At 39.1% G+C, this 23,686-nt stretch overlaps 1 protein-coding gene across 4 annotated transcripts in view; it reads left to right on the forward strand.

Annotated features, from left to right (window-relative positions):
• The window catches only part of znf536 (zinc finger protein 536), a 303,464-nt gene that overhangs the window by 95,615 nt on the left and 184,163 nt on the right, over positions 1-23,686 (forward strand). For 3 of the 4 annotated variants that reach the window (XM_056461995.1, XM_056461996.1, XM_056461999.1), the window contains 2 exons: positions 1,757-1,871; positions 13,340-13,472. In XM_056461995.1, the coding sequence (XP_056317970.1) occupies positions 13,384-13,472 (89 nt within the window). In that variant the 5' untranslated portion in view covers positions 1,757-1,871; positions 13,340-13,383. The remainder of the gene's footprint in view (positions 1-1,756; positions 1,872-13,339; positions 13,473-23,686) is intronic. The other variant, XM_056461997.1, reaches the window with a different exon arrangement.

A 23,686-nucleotide genomic window follows, 5' to 3' on the forward strand; every position in this document is an offset into this window, starting at 1 on the left:
TGGACAAAAGGCTGTTTAATACAATTTAATGACATTCCCGAGCAGGAGGGAGAGAGGGGGGAAAGAAAGGGCAAAGCCCAGATTAAATTAGCATTTGTGGTTCTTATAGTTCACCCATGCAAAACTTTGCAACAGAAGCGCTATGACTCCTCCCCCCGTCTTCCATTTTTATCTACTACAGGAGTTAAAGTAAGAGTTGGATAAACCGATAAACACAACACAGGTTGCAGCTCATAACCTGTCAGCGACGCTCATGTTCCCTAAAGGCCACAGCATGATTGATTTCCTGCGCGGCGCAGTGATGTCATCCATAAGAGACGCGAGGAGCTGACAGGCATCTCAGTGGCCGTGCCGTTTACCGACACGGCTTTCTTTGTCTTCATCTGTCTGCGCTTCACTTTACACATCTCTATCGCTCTCCTCCCGAACACAGACCCTCCCCTCATTTCCTCCCCGTTTGTGTTGTGTAAGGAAGCCAGTGCCCGGCATCCAGTGTTACACTCCGTGTAGAAGGTTTGGATGCAATTCACATATAGGTCAATTAAATGCGCCAACATCTGCTCTCTTCTAACCATTTGCATACAGTATTCATATGTTAATGATGTCCCTTGTTTGTGTGTGTGTGTGTGTATGTTTGTGTGTGTGTTTTTCACTTCCCTCCTTCTTGTCTCTCCTTTTTTTTGGTAAAAACAAAAAAGAAATGAACTCAAATAGAAAATTTTTGGATTCAAACTGCTTCATGTGGCGACTCCAAACCGGATAGTGCCGTCCTATTTTTATTTCCTCTCTCTCTCGCTCGCTGAAAGCAGAAACTCCTTTACTGCGAGCGATGGGCTTGTTCAGCTGCCATTGGCCCTGATTTGAACAAGAATCCTTCCACTGTAGCTGCAAAGGAAGTCCTTGCCTTTGGAAAGCAGCTTAACGCCTTATAAATCAGTGATGAGGCAGATGGACCAGCGATAATCTATTTAGAATGCCTCACAGCAAATATTGTCGTACAGATGATTAGAGATTGAGCTATTTTAACTCGGCCTTCTCCGCCCTCTCAGCAAATCTTCTGCTTCTGTGAATGATTTAAATTGGAGAGTTTCTCCCCCCCCCCTGCCTTTCCTCCCCTAAATATATCTGCGTTTTAGAATCACGAAACGAAGTGGTGAAGTGTACGTGGTTTACGCCGCCATTTTCTTGGCAGGCTTCAATGGCGTGCGGCGGAACAAAGAGAGCAGGGAGATGGGCCCGAGCCAACAGGCTAATGACAAAACGCACGCTTCTTAACCCAATATTAGTAGCGGGACGGGGCTGCATGTGAGGTGCCGAAGCCACACCGGAGGCCCCTCAGTTAGGTCCCGATTTAGCACGAGGCCACGGAAGACGGGCCGGACGATGGATGGGTAGACAGGGAGCAAGAGAGGGAGAGAGGAAGGGAGGGCGGAGTGCGAAAATGAAGTGGAGGTTGTCAGATGTGGCAGCTGCTTGGAATCCTGATAAATATAAGTCCTTATTGATCGGCTGAAAATGAAAGATCCCAGAGTGGCGTGCAGTATTTAGCTTCTTGTCTGCTGAGCGCGTCAGCGGTGGCCTTGCCTCGCTGGGATAGATTTTCAGCGGCGCTCTGAGCCACGGCTTTGATTTCATCTTTAACCTTTTTCGGCTGCTTTTCCTTGACCTCTGCGCCACTGCTGTGATTCAGTGAATTTGTTACATTTGGCCTGACATCCTCTCTCTCTCTCCCTCTCTTTTTCTTTCTTGCTGACAGAGTAAAGACTCATCGCAGCTGTCATCGCTTGTTGCCGTACAGACTCAGTGGCGGGGTGAGTCACGGTCTCTTCAACCTGACGGGCCCCGGACCAGTATGCAGTTAGAGTGATCAGGTAAGCCAACGTTCACCTTGCACTCCACTAGTTGTAACGCGACACCACTTCTGGACCACATACATTTAGCGGGCTGATCCCAGATCTGCGCGCTTGAGCGGTCCTTAGATAAGACATGAAGCATGCTCACTTAGCCGCTGGTCTCAAATCATCAGTGTCAGGACGAGATTAACTGATCCCAGAGTCTGATCCCTAACAGACAGTCCATTTGAACTGGCACGTTTTGTGCTGAACGGCTGTAATCTTCCCCTGCGATGTGTCTTTAAGCTGAACACCTAAATGACATATAAAAGCCCAATTTAGAGCAATTGCTTCTCCAATTCGCTCTTCTGTCTGTTTCGAGCCTTTTCACTGACACCTTTTATATGTGGCCATCATGAATTTTTAGTATGTTTAAAAAGATATATTGCAGGGAAGATGTTGCTTGTGTTTGAAGACTTATATCTGTAGGGGTCAATGTTTGATTAGTTGTGCGTTTAGCAGTGGTTTTGAAAATATAATAACTTTTTTACAAGTTTTTTTTATTATTATTCAAATGTGCAATTGCCATGAGAAATAGTTTTTTTAAATATGCAAAATATAGAAAACAGGGTTTTACATATTATTTACTGTATAAATAAATGAATAAGTAAATAAATGAATAAATAAATAATTAAATAAACTAATATGAATAACAAAAAAGGAATTAAATCATAAAATAAATAAATAAATAAATAGATAAATAAATAAATAAATAAATAAATAAATAAATAAATAAATAAATAAATAAATAAATAAATAAATAAATAAATAAATAAATAAATAAATGGTGCCTAATTTTAAACTTACAAACAGTGAAGTATATTCAAGAAACAACTGGCGATTTTAAGTGAAACTTTGGGTTTTTAGAATTTTTTCCTGCAACTTTTTCACTTTCAAATTTCATACATTTATTTTATTAATAACCAGTGTTGGGTAAGTTACTTTAAAAAAGTAATAGATTACAAATTACTTACCACTTCTGGAAAATTGAAATCTGATTACATTACTAATTACTTTATGTAAAAAGTGATCTGATTACTAATTACTTTAATTTGAAGTTACTTTTAAAACATATAAAATATACCTGTAAAAAAAATACACTCTGAGTTTTCAACTGAAAAATGCGAGCGTGCGCAATATCAAAGTCCCTTTAAGGCAAGTCATTTCACTCGGCGGCCATTCTTGAAACACCTCTGGGGCAGTGTGCTCGGGCATTCTGTCTGAATGTGGAAACATTAAATTCTCCAAAACCGCTTGTCAAGCTTACAGTTGAATTTCCTATTAGGAATCACCAATGAAATTAAACAACAACTGTGCCTTTAGTTTCATTTCTAAACATCCAAATCACACAAAATCTGCAGAAACTGCTCCGAGATCCTCCCCCGGAGTATTGTCAGTCTCTAACAATCGATGATTGGCTCCTACTATAAGGTGGGCTTTATTTGCCATATAGTGATCGATGATTGGCTGCTGTACTAGTAGGTGAGGCTTTATTCACCATATTGACCGTTACACTTTTCCCCCATTCAAAAAGATATGAGTGGCGTGTCTTGTGTATTCTGTAGTCTTTGGCAACATGCACTCCAAATATGTGTGCACAAGCCACGTGCCTCCATTGGAAATAACAAACTTGCGAGCGCAAAAGACAGCCCTGTAAGCAGCTACGCTTCTCTTCACATTCATATTCCTGCACAAAAATCCAATTTAGTTTAGGCCAATTTAGTTTAGGTTGAGTTGGGCTGCCATGTTTTTTCCATGTCAAACACTCTCGAAAGCAGCCATTTTAGCTTGTTTCTCCAGCTATTTAAAAGCATATGCTTATTAACTGACGGTGCAGTGGAAAACATGATGTAAAGGAAGCATTTTTATTTCAAAAAACTATATTTGTAACATAAGTAACGCAATTACATTGACTTTAGTAACTGTAATCAAGTTACACAAATCTAAGATTCAAATCGTTACATTACTGCGTTCCTCAAAATTGTAATTACAATACAGTACCGTGTTACTGTGGAACACATTACACCCAACTCTGTTATTAACAATATTTGTGGTCAAAAATAATTGTACATTTTTAATGCTTAATGGATTTTTATTTAAACTGAACTTCAACTCTTGAACTCTGGACTTTACTAGAACGATGTTAAGCTGCTTTGACACGTGCTACATAAATAAACATGAATTGAATATTTATTTATTTATTTATTTATTGTTATTGTTTCAGTGTTTAAATTTCGCCTAATCAATGGTAGATTCCATATATGTGATTACAATCCCAGCTTTTAGAAAGTTGTAATACAGAAGCTTAATTGCTATAACAAAACATCTGAGAAACATTTAAAACCAAAAAAGTGAGCCATGCATTTTACTGCACTTTGCATTATTAAAAAATTACAAGTATGATCTTTAAATCAAAACCAAGAATGAAATGAAGCAGTAACTATTTACATTTTTCACATTTTATGGGAAAAACTGAGTAAAAGCAGCCCATGAATTAAAAGTCTTCTCCTCCTCCTCCTGAACAATGCTCCAGCACACTTTTAGATAGATTATAAATCCCCCTATGAGAGAGCCTGCAACAGCTGTTGGCAGACATACTAGATATGAGAATAGCAGCATAGGATGAAGGAGCATTAAAAATTAATATGCTATTTAGCCTAGGTGTATTTTAGGTATTTGACATTTTCATGTCCGGGACAGACTAAATTTATTCATAGTACAGAAAATAAAAAAAAATAAAAATAGAAAAAAGATTGTGCAGGGGTGTTAAGAGAGCTGTAAGCGGAGGCCGCTGGCTTTCTTTCTTTCTTTTTTTATGGTCACCCTTTCATTCAGTAATGATAGGTGTTAAGACATCGTCTATGGAGGAGACTGGAGCCCATTATGAGCGCGGTAATAATTAGCACATAGCACAAAGGGAACCGTTTGCCTCTTAAGCCTCTGCTTAATGCTTTTTTGTTGTATTGTTTTGCTATTTTTATTTCTATTTATTTTGTTTTCTGGTGTTTTTTCCCATCTCTTTGTGTTCTGTTGAATGGTTAAAGGAACTGTGTGTGCGAGTGTGTGCACGCATGTGTGTGTGCGTAGACGAGACAGTGAGAGTGGAAATCCCAGCTTCAGTAGTGATTAATTACTAATACTCCCTCAGAACATCTCTCTATCCCTGACTATCTAATCACACTGAAATCTAAGACATGTCCTGAGAGGAGAAGAGACGATAGGACTACATGGACCATCTCTCTCTCTTCATTGTAACTTTATCAATCTCACAATCTCTCTTCCTTTTCCTTAAAGGAACAGTTCACTCTGAGATAAATCACTTACACAATTGTCCTCTCATGTTTTTCAAAACTGGGTCTTTCCACAAAGAGATGTCCAAGAATGTCCAAGCTGCTCGGTTCCTTATAGTGTGGTGGATAGTGATTACATAAGTCATGCAAGATTTTCAGGGAAAGGATAATAATAATAATGATAATAAAAATAATGTTAATTCCTTACATTTATATAGCGCTTTTCTGGACACTCAAAGCACTTTACACGTTGGCGGGAATCTCCTAATCCACCACCAGTGTGCAGCATCCACCTGGATGACACGACTGCGCCAGACTGCATACCAGCTGATTGGTAGAGAGGAGATTGAGTGATGAAGCCAATTATGATATGGGAAGGCAATGATGGACAGAGGCCAGTGAGCAAATTTGGGTTAAACCCCTACTTTTTTTTCCGAGAGACATCCTGGGATTTTTAACAACCACAGAGTATTGGGTTTAATGTCTCATCTGAAAGACGGTGCTCACTGAGCAGTATAGAGACCTCTTTACTATACTGGGGCATTAGGACTCACACAGACCGCAGATTGAACACCCCCTGCTGGCCTCACCAACACCACTTCTAGCAGCAACCTGGCTTTCCCATGTGGTCTCCTATCCAGGTATTGACTGGGCGCAGCTCTGCTTAGCTTCAGTGGGCAGCCATGTGAGAGTTGCAGAGAGCTAGCTGCTGGCTATATTATATTTCAGTCTGTTCTTTACAAAAAATTGCAGTAGTTAGATTCCAAAGCCAAAAATGATATTACTTTTATAGGGACTCATTTTTAGCAGTGTGAGCCTGGACCACTTACTGTTTTTTGCACAGGTATTTTTTTGGCAATTGCCAAAAAGTACATTATATGAGGCAAAATGATCTATTTTTCTTTTATGCAATAATCATTACCATGTTAAGGATCATGTTCCATTAATTTTTTTGTTTGTAAATTCCCTACTGTAAGTATATCTTAAATTAGACAACTTAAAGGTGTTTTTCTCAGTATTTTTATTTTGAACATTCAGATATTCAAGTAGTTGTATCTCAGACAAATTGTGTCTGATACTAACAACCAATACTCCAATATAAATCTTATTTACTCAGTCTTCAAGTGAGTCAATCTAGTATAAATCTCACTTTCAAAAACAAAAATGTACATTAATGACTAGTTTTGTGGTCCAGGGTCACAATTTACAAAACATTAAATACAGATTTATCAGGAGCATCAATTCATAGCCACAACCATATCACTTTGCAGCCCAAGACTGGTTATTCACTGAAGCTAAGTAGGGCTGAGCCTGGTCAGTACCTGGATGGGAGACCACATTGGAAGCTACACTGTAAAACCCAAAAATTTAAGGTAACTCAAACCATTTGAAGAAACCAATTGCAACAAACAATTTAAGTTCTAAAACGAATCCTACTTAATTCATTTGAGTAAACGAACAATTTGAGCACAGTAAAACCCAATAAATGAAGAGAACTCAAACCAACTGAGTACTGTAAAACCAATTAAGTTAGGGCAACTCAAACCGTTTGAGGAAACCGATTGCTACAAACTATTTGAGTTAAAAAAACTAATCTTGAAGTAAGTAAATTAAACTTACACCATTTAAGTTGAAGTAATGATGTATTTAGTTAACTCGTGACCTTCAACACTGACTTTAAAACTCTTTTCAAATGAGTAGAATTAACTTTCAGTCAATTTTGAGTTAACTACACTCGTTTCATTTGATAAAGTTGACTGTTGGGTTTTACAGTGTAGGTTGCTGTTGAAAGTGGTGTTAGTGAGACCAGCAGGTGGTGTGTGAGTGTGTGAGTTTTAATGCCCTAGTATAGTAAAGGGGACACTATGAGACGTTAAACCAAGGTCCTGACTTTCTGTGATCATTAAAAATCCCCGGTGTCCTGGTTAAATTCCCTCCTTCGGCCCTTACCCATCATGGCCTCCCAATCATCCTCTTCCACTAAATTGGCTCCATCACTGTCTTTACGCTACATCTATAGCTGGTGTGTGGTGAGCGCACTGGCGCCGTTGTCCTGTGGCTGCTGTTGCATCATCCAAGTGGATGCTGCTCACTGGTGGTGGTGTGGAGAGACCCCCTTCATGATTGTGAAGCGCTTTGGGTGTATGACCATACACAATACATTGGTATATAAATACACATTACATTACATTACATGGTCTTTGTGTCAGTTAATTTGTCATAGGGTTTTTGTGTTTTTCCCCAAGTTTCAAATGAAATCAAATTCACTGTTGCTCTCTAGATTCATTAGATTTCAACCAGAGCTATAAGTACAATTTTAGCATACATTTTATATGTTTTTATTTATTTATTTATTTGAGTTTGACAGTTTCAGTCCACTTCCATATTCATTGTTCAGAAAAGATCCCCTCTCACATTCTGTTTAATTTTCCCCTTTGCCCTCCACAGAGGAAATATCCTCAAAAGAATTCATAACTATACATTCAGGTGAACAATCACTTTAACCAGTCTTCTTTTGTTCTCCCCTTTCTCTTTATCCATCCCTGTCTAATATCCGTCCTCACTTTTCATCCGCTAATTCGCTATCAGTCCATATGTGTCTCACCAGGATTTGTGTAACATGCTCGACTCCCCCTCACTTCTCCCTCTCTCATTCTCTCCCTCTCTCAGGTGTTATATATATACATACACTGTTACTCCCTGAGGTAATATTTAGCAATGGCATGTTTAACACCACAGCCCTCCAGTCACAGATCCTCACATCATGCTTAAAAAACAGAGACGGGTGACATGCTTCTGAATCTGCCGCGTTTCCATCTCTGAAGAAAACAATGCTTTTATTTAACAGTTATAGCTATTACAGGATCACACAAAAAAAAGAGTTAAAAATCTCAAGGCAAGGATAATTTTCATAGATATCTCACACTACAAAGAAAGCTGGAAATCAAAGCGTTGCCGTCATTTAAAGAAAGACTTTTGGAATGACACTCTTCATTTTTATTATGTTTTTTTTCAACTGGTGAAGTATTTGCATAGCTGAAGTTAGCAGTCTCTCTTGACAGGCTGGGGAGAACAAACAAAAGCGCTCTCTCCAGAGACTCTCTCTGCCACGTAGGGTGATGCAAGCTTACATATATTAACAGCACTTTGTACAATCGCTAACTATCACAGCGAGTCCTCAAAGTCTCATTTTTGTCTGTTTCTGAGCAGAGTGTTTGGCAGCCTGGTGTCACCGCTGTCAGGGTTGCATGAAAGTAGCCATGTTTGATATGCTGGATGTTTGTAGCTGCTCTGCGGCTGTGTTTGGACATGTGCGACGTAGTCCTCGGTCCCTTCGGGTCAGCCTGCGTGCAAGCTTGCGTGTTTCCCCATGTGGCGGGAGGGTTGGAGTGTCAGAGTGGATGTGCCTTTGAGGCCGCGGCATAGCAGATTAGCGTCTTTTCTTATCATTCAAATCGAGCCTTCGCTCCCTTTGAAAAAACATATTGTACACATCTCTTCCCTCCCCCGTCGCCCCTGACGACAATCTGCGGCCATGATGACTGACTTTGAGGAGCTTCCCTGAGCCAGTGGTGGAGAGAGAGTGAGGAAGACTGGATGAAACAGAGAGGGAGAGAGAGAGAAAGCGAGAGAGAGAGATCGTCAGGGGACTGTGGAGGGAGGGCTTGTCCGTCCCGGACCCTCTCCCACATCATCAGAGTGTGATCGCAGCTGGGTAATTGATATATGGCTGTGCCTGTCTCTTCTCCTCACCCTTGTTAAGGTCAACTTATCTACATTTCACCCCTTATTTCTCCACTCCCATTATATACTGACTGACTGGTGCGGCCTGTCCTGCCGAAAATATGAATCGAGGATGAAACAAGCGAGCGCTTGTAGAGGAAGGGGGGGCTGCCTTTATTCCGGTGCCTAACCCTTGCCTGTTATCAAAGTAACTTCCAGCTTATTAGTAACAAAAGGCCTTTTTCTCCTGCTCTCATCCCTCCCCCTCCTCCTTCCTCCTTTGTGCAGGCCGTGTTCGCTAGCGCTTCCTGAATTAAACTGCTGGCTTCCTGTTCTTTTATATGCATGGCCACATCTGGGGGAGCTTGCTCGCAGCCCCGCTGCTTAATAACAATCACCTTCCCTTTCAGTCGCCCCTGATTGTTTCTAATTCACTCTGACAGATAGTGGCTGACAAGCCGCCCGCGCCTCCTCCCTCCGTGACCCCGGCTCACTCACCATACTTATACCGCCTGTCATTTTTAATATTTGATTTCGCTTTTAAAGTTATGTGTTTTAGTCCGGTGATGAAATCAGTGTTTAACCGAAACACAAAATGGATCTCTCTCTCCCACTTTCTCCCGGGTTCTTTTTTGGCACAGACTCGCTCTTTTCCTGTTCTTTCTTCCTTCGCTTTCTGTCTCTGTGGTTTTTCTTCTCACTGGAGACAATGGGGCGAAGGTGGTTTAAATGCCATGCAGGGGTGGCAGGATGGTGTTGTGAAGATTTCATTTTTTATTCTTCTTGATGATGAAATAGGGCTGGGTGATTAATGGAAGAGTAGTCAAAATCGACATTCAGAACCAATAATTGAACAAATTTTTCCAGGTCAGATTTTTTCAATTATTTTCCCGTCACCGTGTGGTGTCACGTGACCCACTCTGTTTGTTACTATTGTGTTACTTTGCGATACATTGGCGATGATTGGAAGCTGCAGCAGAGATGCTTTGAGACAGTATATTTTCCATTAAACGAAGTTATTATTTGAATTAAAACATTTGTTTACAGAAGATGCAAGAAATGCACTGTTTAAACTATAATTTACAGGATTTAGAAGAGATCTTGCTTATTTTCTACTTTTAATATGAAAATAATTTATTTTTTAATAATTTTTGCGAGTTGTTAGCTGTTTATTTTCACTTTTCATAAGAAAGTGAAATTGGTCTTAGGCAATGTTTGTTTTATTTCAGTTGTTCGTACAAATTATAGTTAGTTTGTGTTGTGAGTTTCCTTCAATTATTATAAAAATGAAATAATCAATCATTAATCGTAATCGAGTTAAAATGTTCAATTGATCGAGATTTTGATTTTAGGCCAAGTCGCCCAGCTCCTATGATGAAGTCCATCTGGGTGTCTGGTCCAAAGGAGTCTATAAAATGGGTAGATTGCATGGAGTCATGGCCATGTTTTCCATTTATTAATGTGAAAGAGAGTGTGAAGCACAGCAAACATTTTATTCGACAATTATTCACCAGTGGCTTCGGGCTCATAGATTTGTAGAGGTTTCAGTCAAGTCGTTCTCAGCTGATATCCATTAAAAACACGTAGACATGCAATATTTATACTTATTTGTTTTCTGACTGCACGGGGCCACTACTAGAATGTTGAGAGAATGGATGGATGCATTGACAAGTAGATGGATTGCACTTGGTGAGAAATCCATTCAGTTATTCGATCAAAGTACAGCCCTACTTTGACTGAATATAATTATATATATATATATTTAAGTCTGTTCAATGATAGTCTCTTATAAAGTTAAAGTCAGAATTATTAGCCCCCATAAATTATTAGCCCCCCAATTTTTTTTAACAGAGAGATTTTTTCAACACATTTCTAAACATAATAGTTTTAATAACTCATTTCTTATAGCTGATTTATTTTTATCTTTGCCATGATGACAGTAAATAACACTTTACTCTTGAGTTTTTTTCAATACACTTCTATACATCTTAAAGTGACATTTAAAGGCTTAACTAGGTTAATTAGGTTAACTAGGCAGGTTAAGGTAATTAGGCAAGTTATTGTATAACAATGGTTTGTTCTGTAGACTATCGAGACAAAAATATAGCTTAAGAGGGCTAATAATACTGACCTTAAAATGGTTTAAAAAATATTAAATCTGCTTTTATTTCTAGCCAAAATAAAACAAATAAGACTTTTTTCCAGAAGAAAAAATATTATCAGACATACTGTAAACATTTCCTTGCTTTGCTAAACATCATGTGGGAAAAAATAAATAAAATCAAAAAGGGGCTAATAATTCTGACTTCAATTGTATGCAAGAGCTTTCTTGCTGTTCAGACATTATATTTGTTAGTTCATAAAGAACAACAGCAATTCTCTGTTAATAACTCTGACCATTGTAAATGTAAATTATTATTATTATTATTATTATTATTGTTGTTGTTATTATTATTGTTATTATTATTATTATTATTACTATTGTTTATTATTATTATTATTATTATTATTATTATTATTATTATTATTATTATTATTATTATTATTATTATTATTTTGATTTTGATTTGGTTCAATTAAGTAAGGACTGTTCAAGTTTTCAGCTGTTTTTCAGTTGGAGTTTCTAACATTAGGATGAGGACTGGTAGTCATGCAGGGTTGATTTTGACATATTAAAAGGGCTTGAGGGTGAAAATAAATATCAAAGCCAAAGAGAGTCTGTGTAAAGTAGCGAAAAAGAAAACACAGACAAACATCTTCTTGTGTCTTGACAGCTATCTTTGTGCCACGCAATTTACCTTAAACTACAGTACTTAACGGTTTCAGAGCAATTGAAATCAAACACTTCCAGCCTAACATATTCGCATCATTATTTTTACAAAGCACCATGTATGGCTCTTTAATCAGTCAATCACAGAGTCTGTGCCATCATAATGCACCCCTCACGCTTCCTGTTGTTCAAACACTATCACAGTTGAAATCAATAGAATTGTATTTTTAACTCACTTCAATCAAAACACCCACACTGTTTGTGTACTCTGCTCTCTCCATCAATAGTCTTAAGACCAAAAACTAAACTATTGCGTTGATGTTCAACCTACCGAACACACAGGCGTCACTTCATTCCGGAAAGCGACAGTGCCTTGGGCGTGCCCAAGTCCAGTACTTCTTTTTCTTTTTTTTTCCCCTTTTTTTTTTGAATGACAAACACAGAACTAATTGGAGAACTGCTGCATGTTTTCACTAAAGGCACAATTTAATTACATTTGAACCGGGAATGAGTATTTTGGGAATGTGATATATTCGTTCAAACAAATGGAGCGAGAGAAATGCAATATTTGTTTTGCTTTGATTAGCAGATTGGCAGGGATTTTTTTGTCGTTGTTGTTTTGAGAAAGGGACAAGAACTCTTTTCTCAAACTTTCTTTTGTTCACCTAAAAGAGCAGTACTTTATGAGTCAAAAACCCAAATTACCATTAAAATGATCTTCATCCTGAGGGGCTGTGACTCTGGGCTACATACATTAGCCAACATGTAGCTTTCTCAGTCCTATGGTGGCACCCCTGATAAATACTTTATTAATAACTTTCTAAATAATGTAAAGTGTATTGTTGTCTCCGAGGTTGTATTAATAAACATGAAGGAATTTGTTTGTCTTTAACAAAGCATGATTAATGCACATTAGCGTGTGGATTCCTGATACACAGAGTCTTCTCTTCCAGCCCAATAAAAAAAAAAGAAAAGAAAAAAAAAGCACACCCATCAGCATTAAATATTTATGGCACAATATTAATGGTTTTGTAAAGAAAATAACAAGTTATTAATCCTCTGATTAACAACTGATTAACCTTTTTATTAAACACGTGATCCGTGCTTCATGGATTCAGGATGTGTCGCTCGAGTGTGCTGCAGAATAATTATTTTTGTGTCTTTTTTAATTGCAAAAATTGCACGGATGAACTGTTTTTCTGCCCTTTTTTCCCTTTCAAACATGCACAGATAGAGACGGATACAGCACTGGCGACACAATATTTTGCCGATGTGAAGCGACCCTGGCGCATCCTACAGAAAATAAAACATGCACTAAATATAGCAGGACATATCTGCGGACAATGAGGTTTAATTCTGGCATCCGTTTATTCCCGTGTTATTGGCATGTGTGCGAAAATAAGGAGAATGCACGCACTGCTAAAGGACAAGCGGCTCTCTTTCTCTATCTGTCTCTGCTCATCTCACTGCCATTGTGTGTATTTTTAGGTCTCGCCTGAGTCAGTTCAAGCACAATTATGCTTATGTTTCACACACGCCAAGTGTGACTTCATTTTACAGAGAGGAAATGGGGGGGAAAGGGCTGCCCGGGCAGTTTTGCAAATAAAATAAAATTATGTCATTTATAGCATTTCACATTGTCACGATTTCCTGCTGCTTTCCAGCTTCCTGATACACAGAGGGACAGACAGAAAGTGTATGTAAAGTTATGAAGGAAGGCCAGCAGGTCCCCCCTCCTCCTCCTCCCCCTGCTCGCCTGGCCGGCGAATCTCCTTGGGAATGCAACACCCGCCTCAGGTGATTAATATAAAAATGTGGGGCCTGGGCTGTTTTACAAACATCAAAAAAAAAATGTAATTCATAATGCGTTTTTATACCCTGACCCCTGCCATCTATTGTGCAGCTATTCTTTAGCTTGCAGAATCCATCAAAGGCCATAGTGTTTTGAAAACCACCAACAATGGCAGTCTTTGTGTGGAGATGTGTGTGGGGATAAGGGTGTTGGGACACTTGTTGTTTTTTATGCCTGGTCTTATGATGGATTGGTGCTTGTTCGGTAGGGTGTCTTTGTTAACTTTCCCTCTCTTTAAATATTTCCAATCTTACCTTCGGTGACTTTCCATCACCCCCCTTGCTCATTTTGCGCTATCGGTTTTTCTCCTTCTGTCCTGCTGTTGAGTGTTTCTTCCTCCCTCTTAACCTTTTTTTTTCTCTCTCTCTGCAGAGTCCTTTATCTTTTCTTTCTTTCATCATGCAGTCTTTCCTTCTCTCTCTCTCTTTCAATCTTCACGCAAGCAAACTGGCCACCCTGGGAATCCTGGCAGTCAGTCACACGCCCCTCCAAAAACAATTATCTTTGAACTTGCTTTTAGTGCTGTTTGTCCTAATTACAGATCATTTTCCCTGTCACATTTCTACTTTTATTGCAGTTTTGCCCTGAATGTTGATCCTATTGAGGTTCAACCTTATTTTACTCGCTGGAACACCCCTAAGACCTGGATTCATCTACTATTCCCCTGTGCCTTTTGCTCTCTCTTTTCAGATTTGATTTTTTTTCTCCTTTTCTTCTATTTCTTTCTTTTTTTGATGTATCATTTTTTGTAGCATTATCTTATTGAATTAGACTGAGATCCCAAAATACACAGCGAGGATGTATGGCCTGCTTTATTTCTGGTGTTAAAGTTTAGCTATGTGTGTGTGTGTTTGAGGTATGAGCAGCCGTAAGGCATGCTAACTTCAGTCCCACAGGGAAACCCTGCGTGTATTTTTAGTTCTCTGCTACAGAGGTGGACTTCGTTGTAATTAAAACCAAGTAAAGGTGGTTAATTCCTTCCTTTGCCTGACTGCTTCAAATATCAATCTGCTCTGTTTTAAACATATCACACATACGCGTACACACAAACACCCACATGCGTGCTTAGCATAACACACTCACATATACATGCACACGAGCTCGTAAGCCTCTTACAGATCCGATTCTGCAAGCAGACACAACATGCGCTGGAGTTGCAAGGAGAGGTTTAGACATGGTGCAGGGCCTTTTTCAATTAGAGGCGTATCGCGCACAGAACGATAGGATCGTAATGCAGCGGGTCCGGGTCATTGGTAGGATGTGGGATTAGAACTACCTTGTGGTTCTGGCAGAGCAGAAAAACTCTAAACATCACAGCAGGCAGACACTTCTGCCTTCTATTCTTCTCTTCTGCAAGTCACATAGTAGAGAGATAATAGAGATGTCTTGGTGAGCTTCACAGAGTGCCAGAATCTCTCTCTCTCTCTCTCTCTCTCTCTCTCTCTCTCTCTCTCTCTCTCTCTCTCTCTCTCTCTCTCTCTGTTTTCCTTGTGGTTTATAGGGCCAGTGTTAACGTATTAAAAATTAAGCTTAAATGGATTATTCACCTAATAATAATAATAATAATAATAATAATAATAATAATAATAATAATAATAATAATAACAATACATATATTACTATAATATATTATAATGAATGAATGAATTAAATTGTTTGTTTGATTGTTTGTCCACACAAATTCATCATCATATGTACTTCAGATATCAAGTGATAATGCAAAAAATTATTCTAATAAAATTTCTTTTATCTGTATTTATTCAATTTCAATTTAATCATTAGTTTATTTATTTATTTATTTAGAGAGAAATTTGGTTATTGAAATGTGATTATTTTGTTCATGGTATAGCCAGTTTAGTACAATTTCCATAATTACCAGCTTAGTTTAACAGTTCAGTTGTTTTCCAAATCCACTGCTGGTGAGCAGCATCACAACAACATAACTTGAGTTTGGTTAACCAGTTCTTGTCCCTCAAGTTTGTTAAGAGAAATAAAGAACTGTTTCTTTTGACTGGCTAGTTAAGTTAGTTATAGTTAGTCTCCAGCAATCCACCTGTGCTAGGTAAAGAGTGAATTACATTGTTGCTTATGTACATACTCTCATTACCCACCAGTTGAGAAGAACTGCTGTACATCATCTCTTCCTTTATTACCACAAACCTGTATGTTAGTTAATCTTGGTAATCCAGCCACTGACACTTAATGTGTATGAGAGAGAGAGAAAGAGGGAGAGAGGGAGAGTGAGAGAGAGAGAATAGCTACTTAGCCAGTCTCTTATCTTCATTTACTCTTCTCCCTCATTCTATCTCTCTCTTTTTTCACCTTTGCTGTTTTTCATGGAGTATTGCTGCTTCTCAAAGACAGAAAGCAGACAATTTGAAGCACAGAGAACGTTGATAGTGCTGTGAAGTGCCCCCTCGAGGAGGTCCAGGCGCATACACACACACATTGGAGAGTTGTTCATTTATTCCTTGCCCTGATGAGAACAGCACTTCGTGTCTTTAGTGTTTTGTGACTCATAATACAATGCTCTTATATATACTTCTGTATATACAATTGAAGGTAGAATTACTAGCCCCCTTGAATTATTAGCCCCCCCTGTTTATTTTTTCACCAATTTCCATTTAACGAAGAGAAGATTTTTTCAACACATTTCTAAACATAATAGTTTCAATAACTCATTTCTAATAACTGATTTCTTTTATCTTTGCCATGATGACAGTAAATAATATTTGACTAGATATTTTTCAAGACTCTTCTGTACAGCTTAAAGTGACATTTAAAGGCTTAACTAGGTTAATTAGGTTAACTAGGCAGGTTAGGATATTTAGGCAAGTTATTGTATAATGATGGTTTGTTCTGTAGACTAGCGAATATATAGCTTAAAGGTGCTAATAATTTTGACCTTAAAATGTTTTTTAAAACATTGAAAACTGCTTTTATTCTAGCCGAAATAAAACAAATAAGACTTTTTTTAGAGAAAATATTATCAGACTTACTGTGAAAGTTTTTCTTGCTCTGTTAAACATAATTTGGGAAATATTGTATATATATATATATATATATATATATATATATATATATATATATATATATATATATATATATATATATATATATATATATATATATATGAACACACACATTGGAAAGAGAGTCGAGCTCATTCTTCCTGTACTCACCGTTCTGCTCATACGTATAAATGCTGCAGAGACATAATTGGTTTACTGCTTGTTTAAACAGAACATTGCTTTTCTAGCCTGCAACAAAAAGATATTTAGGTCCTCAATGCTCAGCTTTCCAGTAATGTAGACTGAAATACACACTGTCAAAAGTGCGTGTGATGCTTTAGGTGCGCATATTGTTTCTTTCTTTGTTTCAAACGCTAGAATATACGGTGACAGACCTTGATAGGTGTTTTGTTGGTATATCGCTCTCCTGGTTTAATGAGGTTGTTTTCTATTCCGACCCAATTGTCAGTTCGCCTCTACGTTCTCTCTGTCATTCTCTGCCTCTAATGCATTGACAAAGAGAGGCTTTTTTTTCCCCCTCCTCCGAATCAACCGTTCCCTGAATCAAAGCGTGAGAACTTCAGCTGTATGCCACAGCAGCCCTCTTCTGCCACACTTCCTCTGTCTCCCTGCCTGTAGCTTGGCGGCTTCCTCCTCAGCAGGGGGAAAGGTAAATCATGTGAGGAGAAGGACTGGGGAAGGGTAGCTGACTGTGACACGTACCTGTCAGCAGGTACTCAAAATAATTGGTAAATGACTGTAGCGGGATGGAGAGGGCTCTCTCTTTCCCTCCTCCATTTGATAAATATTTGAAGTTGCCAGGCGGTTGTCGAGCGCAGCGCAGAGAGTGAGAATATCACAGACGTTGAGCTGGGAAAGCAGACGTAACGGAGACGGGCGTAATGTGTGCGGATTGAAAGAGATGTGAGTGAGACACAAGTTGAGTAATACATTTCAGAAGTTAAAAGCAAATCTGCTGGGACTCGATTTTATAACCTAGCGAAGCAGACCTGCGTTTATACCTGCATTAACTCAATTACATAGAGTATGCTTATATTAGATAGGCTATGCGCACACACTTGCACCGACTTCAGTTGGCAGCCCTCTGCCACTCACACACATTAAATGTGAAAAATGCATAATTCTTCATAATTTTGAAACAATGCCATGGAAAGTTCAGTCCGATAATTACTCTGCGGACAAATGTGCTTTAACATTGGGAAATCTTCGCTCCCTGCCAATTTTAGGAGCGCCATTGGGCTCTGTTTGTCTGATAATGAACAGTATTCATTTTCATCATGTTCCTTCACCCCTCTTCAACTCCCTTTACACCATAGTCAATTAAAGCCCTGAGGGCCCTTCTGTGCATAAAGGGATATATAACTCTTTTGACATTTGGCTGCGGACATATTAGGCACACCCAGAGCACATTTAGAGCAAATAGCCTTTATAGCGCATTTAAAACGCCCCATTCCAGCTACAGCCAAAAAGGGCGACTGAGGTCTGGCCAAAGAGTCTTCATTCGCTTTACGAGGAAAGGTGAGGCCATTGCATCAGCATGTCGAGTTGAAGGAGTACAGAAGAGTAAATGGCCATTGAGATCAGTAAATATTTTTGCAGGTTCAATATTTTAGCACTACTCCAATGGGAAGGGTTTTTGGTAATCTCACCCACAAAGGTTTCAAAGATGGCATTTCGAAGACAGCTGGGTAATGGCATCTTTGAGACAACCAACATGAACACCAATCCTGGCCAAAGGGCTTTGGATGGCAAAGGACCCCTTAGTGTAGAGTAAGTGTGCTAGGCTAAAATGAAGGAGTGAGTATACGAGGCCACGGAGGCACGTCCGTAGCTGTTTCCGCTCTGACGATAGTGACTGGGGGACCCAGATAGGACGTTTGGGTAATGAGGCGTGAGGAGCACGTCCTATCCTCACACGCCTAGCGAGTGCTCCTCCAGGGCTGTCTGGAGCAGACTTGCAGGGTCATGCATGGCGCTCATTGGCATAAAACAGCTAGAGGTGTGAAACTCATCCCCTGAGCCCTTAGCCTCTTCGCCCTATAATGCTGAGTCAACTGAGTGGCGGGGCAGCCTGCTCTGATCTGTGGAGCTGGGACTTGATCGTTGTTCTAGCACTGGGAGCTCTTCCGAGATTAGACACCAACGGTTATGGAGCCGCTTGGCTTGAGTTACAACATCTTAAGGTGCTTCAGTACCCTTTTTTGAGGATTAACAATACCTTTTATGTTGTAGACGTAGACCTGTGGCTGTAAAGTAAACTCCCTCATTTCACTCTGTCGAAGCTCAGAAATCATCGCTCAATGTCAGAATTCCGGTGTCATCAGAAACAGCCCAGTCCTTCAATATTCGCCTCTGCTATCTTCTGTAACAAATAAATGTCCTGATACAGCAGCTCTCTCTCCTCGGGACATTTCCATTGACATACGAGAATCGGGGAGGAATTTTTGCATCGCTTGCATTCCAAATGAGCCACAGTAAGTGTTTTATGTGGACATTATTATCCCGATATGGCTCTCAATGCATGTAAAAAGGAATGACCCCACCGTCGTGATTTATTCATTCCTGTCTTGGATATATGCATAGGCTCCGAAAATCCTCGATTCTGCTCAGAATGAAGGCAGATATATAATTCATGAAAGCTAATGCATTGTTTCTGTTGCTTCATCTCGTGGCTCTTTTTTCCCCCTCTCTGCCAGCCCATTCTCTGGCAAAAGGTTGGCAATAATATCAGTATTGAAATGAGAAGTTTGAAAGACGCACTGCTTCCTTTTTATGTGTGTGTAAACTGATTTGAATCACACATTGGGGGCTTACTGAGCGGAGCTTTAAATGTTAAATGGGGGTTGAAGTCTGCCTGAACTAATTTGTAGAGCTTTGCACCATGTTGACATTTAAATGTGATAAGAATAGAAAACTGTATGCCGACCTATTTTGAAGATGCTTTCGGAATACATTCGCATCAGCCGCGGTCTATAATTAATAAAAAAAGACAGGATACCCCCCTCCCCCTCCAACCTTTTTTTTTTTTTGCACCAGATTTGATTATAATACAACCCTTACAAGGCACAGAACGACAGAAAAAATAAAGAGAGACTAAAATATGAGCATGGAGGGAATTAAGAGGGAAGTGGATAGCACACACCTGGGTTTGGAGGAGGGGTAGAGATTGCATCGGCTGGCTGCTGTGCTATCACATTACCACGATCCAGCCCCTGTGTTTGTGAGAGCGAGCGGGGAGGAGAGGGACCTCGCCAAATCAGCATGCAAATAACGCCACATTGTTAACTTAATCAGATGCAGGAGAGAAAATATGGAGAGGGGAGAGGGAGGGAGGCAAGGAAAGATCGAGGGGAGGGGGCTGCACAAACAAGAGTCAGGGTCTTCTGAAATGGCGGAGAGTGAAAGATTAAACCTCTCTACCGATGGGGATGATGTTTGTGGGGTGCCGGTGTCAGGTCCTGCAGGGGTTAAGGGTGCATGTGTGTGTGTGTATATGCATGCACTACTGTTTGGGTTTGTATGTGTGTGCGTTAAACAAAAGGCAGAGATGATGGAGGCCTCTTCTCATAGATATATGAAGTGTTTCAGACATGCCGAGTACAGGGATTGGCCTCATCACAGCCAATCGAGTGACAGAGACCTGATGATCTATGTCTGTTTTAGGCAACCCCGTGTAACAGGTGTCACATAGTTACTAGGGCTGTTTATGAATACAGTTATACACACTAGCTGAAGTCAAAATGATTAGCCCTCTTGTGAAATTCAAATTCTTTAAAAAATATATCCCAAATATTGTTTAACAGAGAGAAAATGTATTTAAACATAATAGGCCCTATCATACACCTGGCGCAGTAAGGGGCAAGATCTGTTTGGCACAATTTGTTGCTATTTTCAGACCAACGCAACCCTAATTTTCCCATTTTGCGCCACATTGTTTAAATAGTACATTTATTTGTGCCACTTTGTGGACTTATGGGTGTTCCGGTCTAGAAAGGAGGTGTGTTATGGTGCGTTGTTGACGCGTTGCTATTTTGAGGAACTGAAATAGACTCCTCAGTTGACCAGCTGAAAGCCCAGCCTTAAATGCGTACGTATTTTCTACATAAATATAAAATGAAAAAATTTACATCATTTTAAATGGGTGCTCAGCCAAACTGCAAAAAGTGCAAAATATAATTTCAAAAAGGTGGCAACAACAAAGCTCCAAAAAATTATTTATAAAATTTTAAAAAATTAGAATTTCTGAACATTGATGCGCTATTCGACATCATGATCCTAGGAGTCCTATTGTGCAGCGTTTCTCAGTTATGAGACATTCTGTCTCCACTTAACAATACATAGGTATTGAAGTTGTTATGTGTCCACGTTGGGGGGGGGGGGGGGGGGGGGGGGGATCTTAATAAATTGCTGTTACAACATGAAGCCATTTGGATTTTCACTCTAGATACATCGCCTCCAAGAGGTTTAAATAAGGAGTTTGACATTCGTCCTTTTCTTTAATAATTCTTTAACAATACTTTAAAGTTTAATTAGGTGTTTGGTTAAAGGTTTTTTGGCTATATTTTGTTGTATTATTTTGTTGTGTTTCCTTGTTATATTCTGTTTATTTTGTGATGTACGATTAAGGTTTGTTTCTGTATTTTCATTTTGAATATCTAAGTTGTATAATTCATAAATGTGTATTTTTTGTTTTGTTTAGTTTTTCTTGTTGTGAGATAATAGGAGATCATGTGATCCAGAAGCATACAAAAAGGAGCAACTTACTGTGATGAACACCATATTGCTGTGTGCTCGCAATGTTACACGCTCTGTGTCAGCTTTTTTAATTTAATAAAGTAGTATTTTTGGAGCTTTGGTGTTGCCGCCTTTTTGAATATATATTTTGTACATGAATATAAAAACCACTGCCTCCATGCCTTCTTCACTTCGGGGAGCTTTTTCAGTTTATTCATGACAATTCACTTTTGTATAATGTTATTTTTATAAGTAGTATTATTTATTATATGCATATTTATATTTGTTTGAGTAAAAACAAGCTTAGATTTGTCCACCTGTCAAGTTTTGGACCATATAGAGCATAGATTGTGTGTTTGGATAAAACTAATTTATTTGTTTGATTGAAATTAGAACTAAATTTAGAAATAGTTTTGAAACAAATCTTTGCGCTTAAACTAAATAAAATATGTAGGCTGATGGATGTCTTTGTTTCCTTATTCACAAAAGTAAAGGAGAAAAGTAAAGAGTAAAAGTAAAGTAAAGAGAAAGCAAAGAATGGAGGAGGCTCATTCGTTATCCTCACGCTGCAGATGGTTTGTTTAATTGTTTTCTCGCTAGTGAAGTGTTCAGTTTTTCCACTTCCAAAGTCGATGTAAATAGCAAATGTGCCATGGTGCAACGTACCTGACTCTTAGAGGGAATGGGAGATGAGACGCTGATTGGTTTAATGAAGGTTATGCTCAAAACACAGCCATAACTCCTTAAGAGAATAAGCACAACCCTGTTAGACCTTGCGCCGGGCGCAAACTGTACTTTTCCGTCCTTAAAATAAAAAAGTGGATTCGAACACACCCTTAATGCTTTGGTGCCATGCGCTTTAGACTGCGCCTAGATCGTTAAAATAGAGACCATAATTTAACTATAAATAAATAAACTAAAATAACTATTTTTTAGTTTTTCATTTATTATTTTTTTTCCCAATTTAGAGTCACAAAATCTTGATTTGATTCAATTTGATGCAATCAAAATCATTTAAAAGACTGTAGAAAAGAATGTCTGTGCTTCATAATCCCCTCATTTTTTAGGAGAATAATTCTTCTCAGACCGTCAGTATATTTATATCAATTTTAATGTAAACAAGCCATATTAACACACTATAAAACCTCCTGTTTCCTCATCCAGCTGTAGCTTCTGAAAGCCAAATTGCACGCCGAGGTCATGACCTCCTGACAGCGCTCATACAGAGATCAGTATGTGAGGCGTGCTGGCGACCGATGGGAACACACACAACATGTTAACATGGCAGCTCTAACCAAACCAAAACAGATGAAAGGAGTAATATGCGCAATCCCTACCCACGCATTAGAACCGAATAGCCACGTGCCCACCTCATGTCTCATGGGACTGAGAGATACCAGGAGGTCGTTTTTCACTAAAACATTCTTGGCTTTATGAACTTATCTTTCCTCCGTTTGCTTGCCTTCTGTCCCGTTGACTGGGGGTCACCAAGGCAGCCCCCCCTTGAAAGAGGATGAATGTGTTATCATGTTCAAGGTCACCGAGGGCAGGGAGGAGGATAAGAATGTGTCGAGCTGGCCAGGGGAAGAAGAACGAGGGATTGAGTGAGGAGATGTGTGGAATCTGGTACGCTGGCCAACCCAGAGCTCTCTCAAACTGTGCCTCTGTCTCTTCCCCATCAGTTAAACTCAGCTGCCCAAATGCTGCAGGTGGAGTGTCTTCCAGCGGCAGGCTGTGACTTCCAGGTCAAATGGGCTTAGCTTTGACTCTGAAGTCTTTTGACCCTCAGACTTTGATTGCTGCTGCTAGTACAGAGGATTGTTTAGCTATAGAGAATGTAAGAGTCCTGTGTGTTTTTCTAAATGCTGTAAAACATTGACTGTCATAGTGAGGGTCAATTATGTCGGGGAATTAAATTAAATTAAATGGTCACACTTTATTTTGATGGTCCGTTTGTTGAATTTATGTTACATTGCATCTACATGCCAACGAATTGTCATTAGCTTATAAGTAGACTGTTAGATTGGGGTTAGGGTTAGTGTAAAGCTGGATTTATATTTTCGCCTGGTGCCGCATCGCGCACCTCGGCTGACTGCGCACGCACCTCACAAAACAGACGAGGCTTTTATACTTTATACGCGTTCACCATTGTGATATTCTTTAAAACGACAGGGGGCGGTCAAAACTAACTGACTGTGAAGTCAGACGGATAAACAGAGAAATAGAAAGTTTCCGGAACTACGTCATATTATTAATATCATTTAATATTTTTAAACGAATTATTTTTATTGTTTTTATCAATTGTTTTAATGATTATAAGAATATTTATAACCATTCAAGATTTTTTTAAATCAAACTTGGATGCACTTGCTTTTGGTTATATCTCAAACACT

This window comes from Danio aesculapii, chromosome 7 (assembly GCF_903798145.1).
Source record: "Danio aesculapii chromosome 7, fDanAes4.1, whole genome shotgun sequence".
In the NCBI taxonomy this organism is placed as follows: Eukaryota; Metazoa; Chordata; class Actinopteri; order Cypriniformes; family Danionidae; genus Danio; species Danio aesculapii.